The sequence below is a fragment of the Rhinatrema bivittatum genome, chromosome 2, assembly GCF_901001135.1.
Source record: "Rhinatrema bivittatum chromosome 2, aRhiBiv1.1, whole genome shotgun sequence".
Lineage (NCBI taxonomy): Eukaryota > Metazoa > Chordata > Amphibia > Gymnophiona > Rhinatrematidae > Rhinatrema > Rhinatrema bivittatum.
Window position 1 is genome coordinate 481201905 of NC_042616.1, and position 15375 is coordinate 481217279.

The window sequence follows — 15375 nt, forward strand, 5'->3', positions numbered from 1 at the left end:
CATCCATGGATCAGGGCTTCTGGTGTCAGGGATGGGCGGGGGGAGATTAATTAGGCTTTATAAAGTGGCTTTATTAGGGCCTGAGAGAGAAACAGCTGTGACCTTATGATTACTTTCTATTTTGCTCATAGATAAGGTTGACTTATACACCGATCTTGCATGGTTTAAACTTAAAGGCTGGGTATAGAACTGGGAACTTCTATGCTGCTTTTCACTTATTCTGGGTTTTGTGATGATCTTTGTTCATCTTCTTTCTATGTTTTTAATTGGCTTTGTTATTTAATTTTTTCTTTTTCTGGTTTATTTCTCCTATCTGTGCTCTTTTGTTCAGTTTTTCTGAATCTCCTTTCTCTCTTCGGTTAATTCTTCCGTATTTTCTATTCTGGTTCTTTTCTTTTTTTTCTGTCCCACCTCTCTCATTCCATTTGCCGTTTATATGTTGCCTCTGCCCTCCCTTTTCTGTTTCTGCACATCCATTTTTCTCATCTGTATTTCCTCAGCCTACTCCTCTGCTCTCTCCTCTCCCCTTTCTTGTGCTCCCTCTCTTCTCTTTCCACCTCTTCGACTTCATTTTTCTTGTACCTTGTTAGTGCTCGTTACCTTTCTCTCCACCTCTGCTCCTTTGCATTCCTTGCACTTCCTGCTCCTCTCTTCTCCCCCGATCATCATCCAAACCCAGCAAAACATTACTCGTGGAGAGCAAGAGATGAAAATCTTCTTACACCGCCTTAAGAAATATTTTTGAGCCTTTAATGACGTCAGTTACATATTTATTAGTCAGACCCTGTACAATATGTTTTCAACCAGAATCTTCAGCATTCTGGGACATTTTCACTATATAATCTCCAGAACAGTTCTCTTTTGACTTTTAATATCCTAATTAGAAAATGCCTGCATGTTGTTGATTATAATAAAGTACAATAAAACAAAGTTGAGACTACAGTACTACGCAGGAATATTTATCCTACTTTATACTCAGTGTGAAAGAGCTGAGTTGGTTCACTAAATACACTAATCTGAAGAGGGAAATTTTTAGATATTGACAAATACCCAAACCCTCATTACCCTTCTTGTGAGACCTCTTTAAGAGAGTCTCTTGTCCAAACATTGTTACCATGAAGACCCACTAGAGTTAAAAACTGAAAGGTAAAGCCAGTCCCCAATTCAGTCTCCAGGTTTGGGTCTTCTGCTTCCTGGGGTTGGAGTTGCTGTGGAGTCAGTATTCACAGCCAGTGGGGCAGGAGGGGCAGTTGTGGTCATTGCTTAATGGTGATATCTAGTGGTGGTATTTAGGATCCATAATTGCAGGGTTCCGGAAGGATACATGGCCCCTGGTCTAGAGGGACAGGGACTTTAGAATAGGTAAAAAAAAATCCCAGTGTACTTATGAATTGAGGATTATGGTGCCAGATCTCAGCCCTAGCTCCAGTTATGCTGGAAGTACAAAGAAGTAGGAGGAGCCTGCAGGGTCAAATTAAAAATGACAGGTACAGTAGTGCCTTACGTTTTGTATAAATATGTTGATGGTACTACCTGAGACTTTTTATTCCATGGCTTTTGCATTCAAAGGGGTCTGGTGATTCTACTATTATTGGCCTAAGAACGGCTCATGCAAAATTCATTATGGATTTTGTAAAAAGTAGTATTGGTAAATAAGAAAAGTATTAAAACTTGTTTTGTTTTGTATTTTTCAGAACACGTAAAACATGGAGAAACTGAGTGCAGCAAACACCTGCTTTGCTCTTGATTTGTTTCACAAGCTGAGTGAGTCCAACCCGACAGGGAACATCTTTATCTCCCCAGTCAGTATCTCATCAGCATTGGCCATGATCTATCTGGGGGCCAAAGATAACATCGCACAGCAGATGTCTAAGGTCAGCAAATGATGTTTCACATTTTTTCTCTCTGGCACTCCATGTTCTTTTCTCAGGTATGGAAACTGCAGGGAAAAATCTTATGGTGAAAATACGAAATGACAGCAATGAAATTCTTCAGGTCCCACCATCCTTTATGCAGCTGCTTTAGACCTAGATTTACTAAGCCACGATAAGGCGATATCGCGTGTTAGATACATGCATTAAACATTAGAGATGTGATTTGACCGAACCTTTTGGTTCGGCCTTCGTTATCGGCCCGCTGCGGGAAATTTCGTTTTCCTGCACTTCGGGCTGATTTTTTTCGGCTGCCCCAAAACAAAAAACCCAAACCCACCCCAACCCTTCAAATTTAATTAATTGCAACCCCCCACCCTCCTGACCCCCCAAGATTTGCCTGACACCCCCCCCCCCCCAGACTTGCCAAAAGTCCCTGGTGATCCAGCAGGGTCCAGGGAGCGATCTCCCGCTCTCAGGCCGTCGGCTGCCACTAATCTTAATGGCGCTGGTGGCTCTTTGCCCTTACCATGTGACAGGAGCTATCAGTGCCATTGGCTGGCCTCTGTCACATGGTAGGAGCAATGGACGGCCAGCACCATCTAGTCCAGCCATCCATTGCTCCTACCGTGTGACAAAGGCCGGCCAATGGCACTGATAGCCCCTGTCACATGGTAAGGGCAAAGAGCCACCAGCGCCATTTTGATTAGTGGCAGCCGACGGCCCGAGAGGGGGAGGTTACTCCCGGGACCCTGCTGGACCACAGGGAGTTTTGGCAAGTCTTGGGGGGGGGTCAGGCAAGTCTTGGGGGGTGGGGGTTGCAATTAATTAAATTTGAAGGGTTGGGGTGGGTTTGGCTTTTTTTTTTAATGTGCCCTTTCTCCCCCCCCCCCCCCAAATACAATAAGAAAACACATGAAATTTTGTGGGTTTTCCTATCGTTTTGGCAGCCCCCCAAAATGCAACGAAATAGGAAATATCGTCTTTATTCCCTATTTCGTTGCAAACGAATGCACATCCCTATTAAACATGGTATCGCACGATATTGTGCATTATTTTAACATGTTACCTCCCCTTATTGAAAGGAGCTGCTTTGCATGTCTAAATTAACCTAATGTATTAAAAGCAGTCCATCAATAAGCAATCCCATGCAAATTATGCGGCTGACTTAGAAATAAGTCAGCACAGTCATTTCAAGGAGGTGTAGATAAAACAACACGGGGGCACCAGGACACTAACATGCATCCTGATGCCTCTGTGCTGTTTCTTAAAGGGTCAATCTGTCCAAAACTGCCTTCCCCCGAAACATGAAATCCCCATGCTGCCTTCTGAGACAGTAGCAATCCCCAAAATTGTGATTTATAAATGTTTGTGCGATAACGCCCTCTCATCCTAACACCTCCCCTTTAAAAAAAAAAAAAAAAAAAAAGAAACCATAACCCCCGGACCAACTAACACCCCTTTCAAGTAATCCCCCACTCCTTGACCTCCCTTGCCAAAAATCAAGATCCCTAGGGTCTAGTGGCACTTCCCTCTCCTCCAACCAAAAAAGAAAAGCCTGGTGATCTATAGTGAACTTCCAGATCCTCAAACCCCCCCCCCCCCAACATCAAAATATCTTTGTGTTCATTGGGGCCCGGATCACCCCTTAAATGGCATTGACCTGACCTTGCCCCTATCATGTGATGGGGGCGAAGTCCAGGGACCGGACTCTGTATCACATGGCCTAGTTTTCATAAATCTCTACAATTTTATAAAGATTTTTAGGAACAACAAAAGCAGCTCTGTTTATGGGGACCTCCTAGGTTTAATAATAAACAGAAGATGGGTGAGCTACATGCCACTCAGAGCCACAGTGTAAAAGGTCCTCTATTTCATATTTATTTATTTATTTATTTATTTATTTAAAATTTTTATATACCGACATTCATCCAGGATATCACATCGGTTTACATTTGATAAAATTAAATAAAACAAAGGTGATTGCATCAACATTTCTATTACCTTTTACATGCGGGCATATGTGGGTCAGCATGGATGAGTAAAATTGTTTGGAATTCCCATTACCAAGAAATATAAACAAAGCCAGCATCACCAACAGCTTCTACTTTTTATGAATGTACACAACTACTAGAAATAGCATCAGAAAGCACTAGAAAAATGGGTTCACTCATAGGAACTGGATGTGGAAAGTTTAAAATTGATCACAGGCAGAAGCAAATACATGTTCCCCCAGTGCATGTTTCATGTCTTCTTTTTCAGAAGAACAGCTAACTGAAGTTAAAATAGTTTTGCTTTAGGCCTACTTGTGCATTATTGGGTTCTAACAAACCTCTGACCCCTGTTTATACTATTGTCTCAGTTTCCTTTACATTCCCTATTTTTCTGTCACTTCACCATTGTTTGCTGCCTGGCCTTGAGTCACAGGAATCAGACTGAGAGATCATTTTAGAATAGAGATGTGCTTCGTGTTTAGGAATCGGGTCGGGCTTCGGTCGACCGATTCGTTTAAAAGTTTAGTTTTTCGCGTGTGGTTTTTTGTTTTTTTTTACGAACGGAGTTAGTGCGCACTAACGAGGTTAGTGCGCCCAAGGTTCCGGTTAGTGCGCACTACCTAATGCTAGTGCGCACTACCAAAAATTGCAACTTTTAAGTAAAACGAATCAATTTTTAAGGAGTTCGTTAGCTAAATGTACGGTTCTGGGCTCCCACTGGTTCGCACCACCTGGAAAACAGCCAATGGGAATGTAGAATCAGTATTTTAACTCATCCGTAGTTAGTGCGCACTACCGGGGTTAGTGCGCCCGGAGTTCCCGTTAGTGCGCACCAACTAATGATAGTGCGCACTACCTAAAATTGCAACTTTTAAGTAAAACGTATCAATTTTTAAGGAGTTCGTTAGCTAAATGTACGGTTCTGGGCTCCCACTGGTTCGCACCACCTGGAAAACAGCCAATGGGAATGTAGAATCAGTATTTTAACTCATCCGTAGTTAGTGCGCACTACCGGGGTTAGTGCGCCCGGAGTTCCCGTTAGTGCGCACCAACTAATGATAGTGCGCACTACCTAAAATTGCAACTTTTAAGTAAAACGTATCAATTTTTAAGGAGTTCGTTAGCTAAATGTACGGTTCTGGGCTCCCACTGGTTTGCACCACCTGGAAAACAGCCAATGGGAATGTAGAATCAGTATTTTAACTCATCCGTAGTTAGTGCGCACTACCGGGGTTAGTGCGCCCGGAGTTCCCGTTAGTGCGCACCAACTAATGATAGTGCGCACTACCTAAAATTGCAACTTTTAAGTAAAACGTATCAATTTTTAAGGAGTTCGTTAACTAAATGTACGGTTCTGGGCTCCAACTGGTTCGCACCACCTGGAAAACAGCCAATGGGAATGTAGAATCAGTATTTTAACTCATCCGTAGTTAGTGCGCACTACCGCTGGGTAGTGCGCACTACCGCTGGGTAGTGCGCACAAACGCGGATTAGTGCGTGCTACCTTGAGCATGCTCTGTGAGGTCCCCAGAGGCCATTTTGCTTAAAATACACGCACTAATAATTATTTTCTTACTACGTGCTGTCTGAGACAGAGAGCACAAGCAGCAGCAGTAGTGACTGAGTGACGTGAGCTGAGCACTGAGCAGTGTTTGTGTTTGAGCTGTGCACAGTAAGAGAACACATTTATCATCAACTTCAACTTTACCACTGTAAGTGTATAATATAATAAATATATAAGATTTTGTTTTAGTTTTTATACAGTATTACTTTACTATTAGTTAGTTGGTTAAGTTAAATAGTTAATGCACTTTTTTTTCGGTGAAGTAGCATAAAATAATATAAAAATAATATTAAATGAAGTTACTTACATTAGGGGAAATTAAAAGTTTAACACACAAAAGTACTTCATTTAATTTTATGCTAATTTAGTGAAAAAAAAGTTTAACAGAGATTGTCAGTGTCAGACAGCTCCCTCCCTGCATGAGAGGCTGGCTGGCTTCACAGACAGGGGGGGGGGGGGGGGCTCAGCTGCCTGACCCTCACTCCTCCCCTCCCCCCATGTCCCAGCCACTGAACTGAATAGTGTACTGTCACTGTGAGGGTGAGGGCTGAGACAGCTCCCTCCCTGCCTGCATTACGTAGTGAGAGGCTGGATGGCTTCACAGACAGGGGGGGGGGAGCTCAGCTGCCTGACCCTCACTCCTCCCCTCCCCCCATGTCCCAGCCACTGAACTGAATAGTGTACTGTCACTGTGAGGGTGAGGGCTGAGACAGCTCCCTCCCTGCCTGCATTACGTAGTGAGAGGCTAGCTGGCTTCACAGACAGGGGGGGGGGGGAGCTCAGCTGCCTGACCCTCACTCCTCCCCTCCCCCCATGTCCCAGCCACTGAACTGAATAGTGTACTGTCACTGTGAGGGTGAGGGCTGAGACAGCTCCCTCCCTGCCTGCATTACGTAGTGAGAGGCTGGCTGGCTTCACAGACAGGGGGGGGGGGAGCTCAGCTGCCTGACCCTCACTCCTCCCCTCCCCCCATGTCCCAGCCACTGAACTGAATAGTGTACTGTCACTGTGAGGGTGAGGGCTGAGACAGCTCCCTCCCTGCCTGCATTACGTAGTGAGAGGCTGGCTGGCTTCACAGACAGGGGGGGGGGGGGAGCTCAGCTGCCTGACCCTCACTCCTCCCCTCCCCCCATGTCCCAGCCACTGAACTGAATAGTGTACTGTCACTGTGAGGGTGAGGGCTGAGGGCTGGTTTCACAGACAGGGGGGAGCTGCCTAGCCCCTCCCTGCATTAGTGTGTGAGCTTCTGAACAAACAGCTGTCCTATAGCACATACTTTTTTTCATCTCCTTTTTTATTTTCTCATGGTAGGATGGAACGTGAAAGGGAGTCTGGTGGTGACAGGGGGAGGGAGTCTGACTCCTCCCCACCGTCCTCCTCCAAGGTGGCAGCAAGGTCCAGGAAACCCCGCTTTACCCAGGCCGACGTGGACCTCCTGGCCCGGCTCATGCTCCTGGATGAGAGGAACCTATACACCCCCCCAGGCAGCAGGCCTAACCTGCAAAGGGAGACTGCTGCCTGGGCCTCTCTCCAGGAGGAGTTTTGCCGGCGGGCCTCCTACCCTCGTGAGGTGGAAGACCTCAAAAAGAAAGGTGAGAAATAATAATGTTGATCATATTATTCAATTATAAATTATGTATATTATTTTGTCATAGAAAATTAAATAGAGTATGATAGTAATACTAGCTACAGTAGCTACTAGTAGCATACAGTGAGTTATATAATTATAATGTAATAATTAACTACTATAAGTAATAAAAGTTATAATGTTAAGTAAATATATTTAAAAAAAACAGAAATACTAGTAGCTAGCTACTAGCTAGCTAGCTACTAGTGTACCACCCTTACCCTATACTATACTAGTATTAATACTTAATAACTAGACTACAAAGGAAATAAAATTATCTGTGGTATATTATTGATATTTATATTTATCTTTTTGAAATGGTGGTATTTGGGATTTTTTTGAAAGCCACATTGAAATATAAATAAAATAGTATTTATGTATAACTAACTTTTGTATGTTGCATAAAAAATAATCTAGTAGGTCAAGGCAAAACATGGGCATGTTGTAAAAATTAATCAATGTTATTCTTTTTCCTGTATATTCCTCTAATTTTCAGGTCGCCATCTGCGATTGCACGAGGGTAGGTGGCTCGAGGAGGTCCGCCGAACCTTGCCCCGTTCCATGCCTGGTAAGTTGTTTTCAGAATACTACACAAGAACAACACACATTACACAACTATTCAATTAATTGTAATGGAATTTGTGTTTAAAAATGTTTCTTTAATATAACAGTGAATGAATCATTGTGTCTGATCTCATTCTTGTTTTTAAAATTCTAACTGTTGTTCTCTGAATTTTGATTTGTCTTGTACAGAACCACACCCAGGCAGGGACGAGGCGGGGCTTCCTGGGCCTAGTCACCAGAGGAGGATGGAGTCAGCAACGTCGACAAGTAGTGGTCTAGGTAGGAAATAATATATCTTGGCACGGCCAGTACAGTAGTACTATATATTATCTGAGGCTGAAAAACAAAATCTTTTTTTTTTATATCAGTCAGTTATAGTGGCTGGGGATTGGGAATGGGGGGATGTGTGTATTTATTTATTTGTATATATTAAATGTCACTGAGTGGCTATGATAGTAAACTAAAGAATTGAAGGTGAAAAAAAAGAAGAGGTTTGTAGTGTATCTCCTACCATCATATTCTGTGTAACCTGAGATTGACTATTATTTCTCCTTCCAATCCTTCAAATTATGTATTCTCTCTAATCTATGTTGATAGATTTGATATCCCTCCACTCTCCCCTCACTCCTTCTCCCCTGCAATGGACTCCTCATTTTTCTATAATCCTCAAGGTCAATAAACTAAATAAGGGGTAGATTATTTTATAAACTTGCTCACACGCATCCAGTAGTATTTGCTTTTTTATTTGTCATATCTGACTATGTAATGTATGTATAATGTATAGTTCTGTGTCTCATGTTGAATTATTTTTTTTTTTTAATTTCTTTACAGGCCAAGAAAAGCCTGCGAATACACAGCGGCCCACCACTGCCACCAGCACCAGCACCAGTGCCAGTGCCAGTGCCAGCACCACCACCAGCGCTAGCGCCAGTGCCAGCACCAGCACCAGCACTGCCGTACTTCCTCCAGGATCTCCTCCAACCTGTAAGTGCTGCTGTGCACAATATTCAAAGTTGGAGGAGATCCTGCAGGAAGTACGGCAGTTCAAGGCGAAATATGATGCCGACTACATGATGTTGCAGCAGAAGGTCGGAGAGCTGCAGGCCAGTGTCTGCAATGTGGAGAGGAGGTTGTTAGCCCTGGAGGAGGCCCCTCAGGAGCAGAGGGAAATGGCTTCTCCTCCTCATGAGATGCCTCATGAGGAGGAGGTGCCAGTTCCCTCTGCTTCAGAGCAGGTTTCTCCAGTGGCGGCACCCTCCTCTCCACATGAGCCTGACCCTGCTGCAACATCATGAAGTCAAGGCATCATATTTCGCCTTGACCTGGGCTGCTGGCCTGGTTTTTTTTTGTTTTGTTTTAATATGTCTACTCTCTACTGTGGTGGTGTGTGAAATATAAAATTTATATGTTAAAATAAATTTGTTTACACATTGTAAACGTTTGCTTGTTCTTTTTTATATATTAATTTATTAGTCATTTAACTAATAATAATTATTCCAAAATAATATAGTATGGTACTACTAAATTACAAAGAGCAGACATGTACGGATGTATGTCTATTAATCCAACACATTTCATTGTTTTAGTAGTAGTAACTAAGTTAGTCATACACTTCCATACAACATTCAGTCTGGCTGAATTAGCACAAGTTGTATACTTGTGAGCAGTAGCGCCAACGTCAAGGCTTCAACCGTGGCTACTGACCATTCACACATCTTTCAACCTGGCCAATACAATATTGTGCACTGTGTGCAGTGTGTGCAGCACTCAAGCTACTGCAATGACTCACACGTCAATGCCAAAAATTGCTCCATGACGAAGACAGCCATTTGAAGCAAAAAATGTAATGCTTGTGATACTAAAGTAGGAGTAAGGAGAAGGACTAGGAGAAAGCAGACTCATGAACAAAAAATCCTTCAGAAATGTACAACTTCTGGGTGCTCAGTTTTCTCTTTTTATTACACTCAAGGGTGTCTGTATATATTTGGTTAATCAATATATTGTTACAGTAGGGTGGATATAACAGTAACAGTTTATATCCAACTAGTAGCTAGTAGTTGTAGCTAGCTACTAGTTGGATATAAACTGGATATCCAAGTAGTAGCTAGTACTTGGATATCCAGTAGCTAGTAGTAGCTAGCTACTACTAGTACAGCCACTAGCTACTTAGTTAGAGTATCAACCTCTCTGTGCACTGTAAGTGCAATTTAATATTGTATTGGCCTGAAATTCTTTCATACTTCATTCACACAATCATGCTGTCGGAGATGGACGCTGAGGCAGAAGAACCCAGCGAGGACTTGCCTGCCTCAGAGGTGGACACTGGGGGAAAGGAGCCTGGGAGTGAGAAGCCTGTGTTGGAGACGCAGCAGGACAGAGTGTTTATGTCTTGTGACTCCCAGACTGGCTTCTCCTGTGGGCCACAAGAGGCAGCAGCGGCAATGTTGTGGCCGCTGCTGCCTCTTGTGGCCGGGCGCCCCAGCAAGCGATGCGGGGAGCACAGCTGCATAGAGCCAAGCCTCTCTTCCACCCCTTGACCTTGGATCTCGGCCCTCGACAAGAGGCTCACTCCTCCCAGTCACAGGGAAAGTTCGGATACCCAAGCTGTGGAAAATTCGTTTTGATAAAAACCAATTGCTCGACTAAGTCTGGAGACAAACGTGCACGGTGTGGACTCACTATGTTCCCTGTCATTGAAAATACTCTTTCACTTTGCACACTTGTTGGCGGGCAGGAAAGAAAGTGCTGTGCTAGTATTGCAAGATCAGGCCACATTGAAGCTTTCTGTGCCCAATATCTCAAGGGATCTGAGTCCATGCTCTGAATTGGCTCAGACAGAAAACTCTTAACATGCAGTTCTGAAACATTCTCCTGCAGGTAGGACTCAGTAGTAGTAACTCTTCTGCCAACAGCTGATGTGATTGCTTGTGACATGGCAGGCAGTTCATTAAATGTGGAATAACTCATATTTTGATGTGTTATGGAAGGGGTAGGGGAGCAGCTGATCATACTAGTACTTGAGCAGGATGGAGTTGGAGACTGAGAGGATGATACTAATTCTTTTTCATCGTTACCAGTGGAACAGACCCTGTTAGACATTATGTTTTCAACCATTTTAATCAACATTTTTTTCCAATGTGTAAGAGCATTGTTCTTGAGAGCAATACTGCCTTTCACACGTGGGTCACACATCGTGGCTAACATATAGCAATCCCTTTGCATGAGAGGTTTCAATCTTTTTTGAACTTGCTCTTTTAAGCATTTAACAAGCATTAACACTTCCTTAGAGAAATCTGGATGATGCAGAAATTCCTCTAATACCTCCTCCAGATAGTTTATTACAGGGATGACACCACCCAAAGTGGCATTAGCTGAACTCAATGCATCAGTATATACTTTGAAAGGCTTGAGGACATGCACCATGTGTGCAATGTTTGTCCAGTCCTGACATCCAAGAGGATTTTCCAATCCAATTTCAGTTGCCATTGCCAAATCATGAAGAGGTGTCTGCTGTTCAGACAACCTCTCCAACATAAGATAGGTGGAATTCCATCTGGTAGGCACATCCTGAAGAAGGTTGTGCAAAGGTGCGCCAACTGCTATTTGCCTCTTTCTGAGTTGCTTCCCACTTTTTACACTACGATTGAAATGCCCAGCTATTTTGCGACACTTTTCAATCAACCGCTTCAGGAGTTGACTACTACAACTAGTAGTACCACCTTCCTTGCCACTAAGCCCCAAAGCATCCCTCACTATCAGATGCAGGGTATGTGCAAAGCATCGGATGCCGTTGAATCTACCATCAGCCAGAGCCTTAATAATATTGGAACCATTGTCAGTAATGAAAAATCCATTTAAGCATTCCATATCACTGCTTCTAAGGAGCCCATTCCATTTTTCCATCATCCCCTGAATTGCATGTAAGATATTTTCTGAAGTATGTCTCTTGTCTAGCACTTGAGCATGCAGTAAAGCCCAATGGTATCCTGGCGAAACCTTTTTGGAGCTGCTGCCACTGCCACTGCCAATGCTGCTAGTGCTTACAGGTATTAATGCCTCATCCAGCTGCCACCAATGTGCTGTTAGAGACAAATATGCATGCATTGCATTCATACTAGTCCAAACATCAGTGGTGAGATGGATGCTCCTCCCCTTTGCCCTTGCCATCATAATCTGCATTTCAGCATGACATTTTCTGTATAGGGAAGGAAGCACCTGATGGCTAAATGTACTTCTTGAAGGAAGTTTGTAGTAAGGGGCGAAATAATGGAGCATCCGCTTAAATCCCTCATTTTCTACAATCTGCAGTGGCTGATCATCCAAAGCAATCATTACAGCAATATGTTGTGTACCCACTTTAGACATTGCCTGCTTCCTGCTCTGTGACATTGCAGAAGAACACCACCCCATCTGCTCCATGGTAGCTTGCCGCTGCTGCTGGGGATGAGGAAGAGGAGACTGCTGCTTCTGCAGATGCACACAATCTGTATCTTCTTTAGTACTACTACTTTCCTTCTGTGGCTGCTTCCCTGTTGCTTTACTTGAAGCCTGGGCAAGCACGGTGGGACCAGCTTCTTCTGCAAGCAACAGTGCTCTATGTTCTCTTTCAAGGTGATATTTCATGTTGCTGTTAGTAAGATGTCCAATAATTCTTCCACGGCTCACCATCTTTTTACAATGGATACATTGTCCAAATCTCTGGTCAGCCACAACATGATAATGATTCCAAATCTTTGATGTCCTTGTACTGTTCCTTACTCTAGGCTGGATACTTGTCATTTTCATACTAGTAGTAGAAATAGTAGTAGTAGTAGTAGTAGTCACACGTGGATGTTCAAATGGTGTAGGGGACAGGGTACCAGCAATACTGCTGGCACTGGCAGTAGTTGTTTGTTTTGCAATCTGACTAACATTGTCATTGCTTCTGTTCTCCTCCTCCTCCTTCTCCTCAGAATGTTTACTAGCCAAAAACTCCTGATCCTCCTCCTCCTCCTCCTCAATATCTGATTCATCATCATCATCCAATACTTTCTGTAGCACCATTCTTTCATCTAATCTTTTCACCTTTCCCTCAAATTTTGCTCGTTCCTTCCCTTGCAACAAGTTTCCTTGCACTTCTACATCCTCTTTCTTCTCAAAAAATCGCAGTTTTTTCCTAGGGACTGGCAGACAGCTCTTTCCAGTAGCACTATCACTACCAACACGTTTTTTCCCAGAGGGTACTGGTAGGGGCATTATGATCCTGTGGTCAAAGAAATATATAATAAATAGTACATTAAACAAGTTAATAAATTAGTTTGGTATTCATTTTTAAAACTTTATTGAGCTAATAGCATTAGCTAGCTAGCTAGCTATTGCTAAGGCTACCCCCAGACCACAGGACAAAGAAGGATATAGTGATTATTAGTCAGTGAGTGACACTGACAATTGATAATTTGATATAGTATACTTACTAATATATTATATTGCAATTTATACCATGCATTGGCCAGAGCATCAAACTGCAGCAGACTGAGACTGAAACTAGGCTGCAATACTTCAGTTCACTCATTACATTAGCCTCCTGGCAGGACTGGCTAGGCTTTTCTGCATTGAGGTTAGAGAAGTCCTATTCCTATTTTTTCATATCCTTTTCAGGCCTATTCTGTTCTTTGAACTAAAATAACTTCTCCCTCCCACTTCAAGTCTTACCCACAAATCTCACACACAGGAGCAGAAGCCTCAAGCCAAGCACAAGATACATAATATAGGATATTGGACAGACTATTGGCCAATTATAGGTTTAGTAGTAGAATTGATTTGATAGTAGTGACTCACTAGCTTTAATAGCTAGCCATAGCCAGTGACACTAGGCTAATAGCCAAGCTAGCTATTAGCATAGTGTCACTGGCTATGGCTAGCTAGCTATAAACACTATTAGTGATAAATCTGGTAGATTACACATACATCTATATAATATTGATAAATATAATATTATATAATTTTATATATTTATAAATCTATTAAAACTCTACTGCTGCAATGTTCAGAAAGCAATCAACGCACCTACCTTCACCTTGTCCTTTATAAGCAAGCCCTGCTGCTGGACTGGAGTGCTGGTGCCTGCCTATGCCTAGGCTAGGAATGCTGCGAACGAAGAGCTCACTCAAGAAACAGAAAAAAAGAGTAGAGCTCAGCTCAGCTCACTGGTTGTGGCTATTGGCTATTTTGGCTAGTGGTACTTGGCTGCTAGCAGTAGCAGCTATATGCTACTGTGGCTAGTGGCAATGGCTAGCTACTGGCTGGCTGCTAGTATCATAGGCTGATACTAGTATCAGCTAGCTAAGCCAGCTAGCAGATAGTACCCTAACAATAAAGGCTGTATAATATATTAGCTATCAAATCAACAGCTGCAGCTAGCTATAAACTGATTGACTGATGTTTTCTCCTCAAACCCACAAAACAAAAGCAACACATAAGCAGAGCACCCCTTATTATATAGCTATTATAGCTACCTATTGACTAAAAGTAGGAGGGAAAATAAACCTATTAATTTAAGTGGCCAATTCAAAAATGATGCAAATGAATATTATGCATAATATATCAAACAAATTCTAGTCACATGATTGATGACATAATCACAATATCCACAGACACACTACTACAGTAGGATTAGAACTTCAAGCTAATAGCTCTATCCCCCATTCCCATTCCCCATCCCCCATATAAAACAATCTGTAAAAAACAGCACCTTGGCTGTTGGTAACCTTGGTAATGAATAAAACAAGAAGACACCCAATAGGAATACATATTCAACCTTCAATTTACACAAAAGTATCAATGTAGTATCAGTTTACCTTAGTGCGCACTAACATATCGCAGTGCGCACTGACATGCACCTAGCGCGCACTAATAATCCGTTAGTGCGCAGTAGGGTGAGGCGCCATGTACTGCGCACTACGTCCAGCGACTGCGCGCTAACGGATAGTCCATGCGCACTAACATCCGTTAGTGCGCAGTAATAAAAAACCGACTTTAACCCGAAAATTCGTGGAATTTTGATTCTTTTTCCCAACTTCCCCAACAATGACGAATTAGACAATGTCGTTGGCATTGGCTAAATCGTGAAAAACGAATGCACATCTCTATTTTAGAATTGTTATTATCTTGGAGTAACCATTGTGTCTTAAACTGTACAATAATTAGGTAGGTAGGCAGACAGAAGGACACAAAAACAGAAACTTTGTGGAGAATACAGTATCTGTCCAAATGAGTTATGCATGAACATTTTTAGTGCATTCCACAGAAATGACTTCAGCTTGATGCCTCTGATTACTTGGAGAGTGTCCAAGGTTTATCTCTGATTCAGAACTCAAAGCTGCTAGAATAAAGCAAGGGGAATATAGCTACTCCTCCTAGACAGAAAACAACTGCTGATTAACTCTACCTGCTATTAATGTGGAGTAATAGCATGACTTGCTGTCTGTCTTTCATTACTCTCATCAGTGATGGAACTGTTGATTTGTGGGATTTAGGAGCAGTCATGTGTAAAGCTGCAATGAGTAATCCATTAAGGCAATAAAACTAAGGAGGGGGGGGGGGGGGGAGGGAAGCTGGACAAAAGAGTTTTCAAAGCCTGTTCTTTTATTGCATTGACATGGAAGCCCGCCCTAAATTGGTACCTTTCCAAAATTCATAAAACTAGGTGACAGTCCTAATTCTGTGGGGCCTATGCAGTAAAGGTTAGCATGCATGCTAAGGTCATTAACTTGCACA

At 42.8% G+C, this 15375-nt stretch overlaps 1 protein-coding gene and 1 long non-coding RNA gene across 2 annotated transcripts in view; both read left to right on the forward strand.

Moving 5' to 3' along the window:
- Positions 1 to 15375, forward strand: part of LOC115085008 (leukocyte elastase inhibitor-like) — a 70741-nt gene that overhangs the window by 11320 nt on the left and 44046 nt on the right. The window contains 1 exon segment of the mRNA XM_029590514.1: positions 1695 to 1874. Coding sequence (XP_029446374.1) covers positions 1707 to 1874 — 168 coding nt within the window. The 5' untranslated portion in view covers positions 1695 to 1706.
- On the forward strand, positions 7565 to 8512 carry LOC115085009. Its single transcript, XR_003854690.1, has 3 exons — positions 7565 to 7624; positions 7810 to 7899; positions 8452 to 8512. It is a non-coding gene; the product is annotated as an uncharacterized LOC115085009 (long non-coding RNA).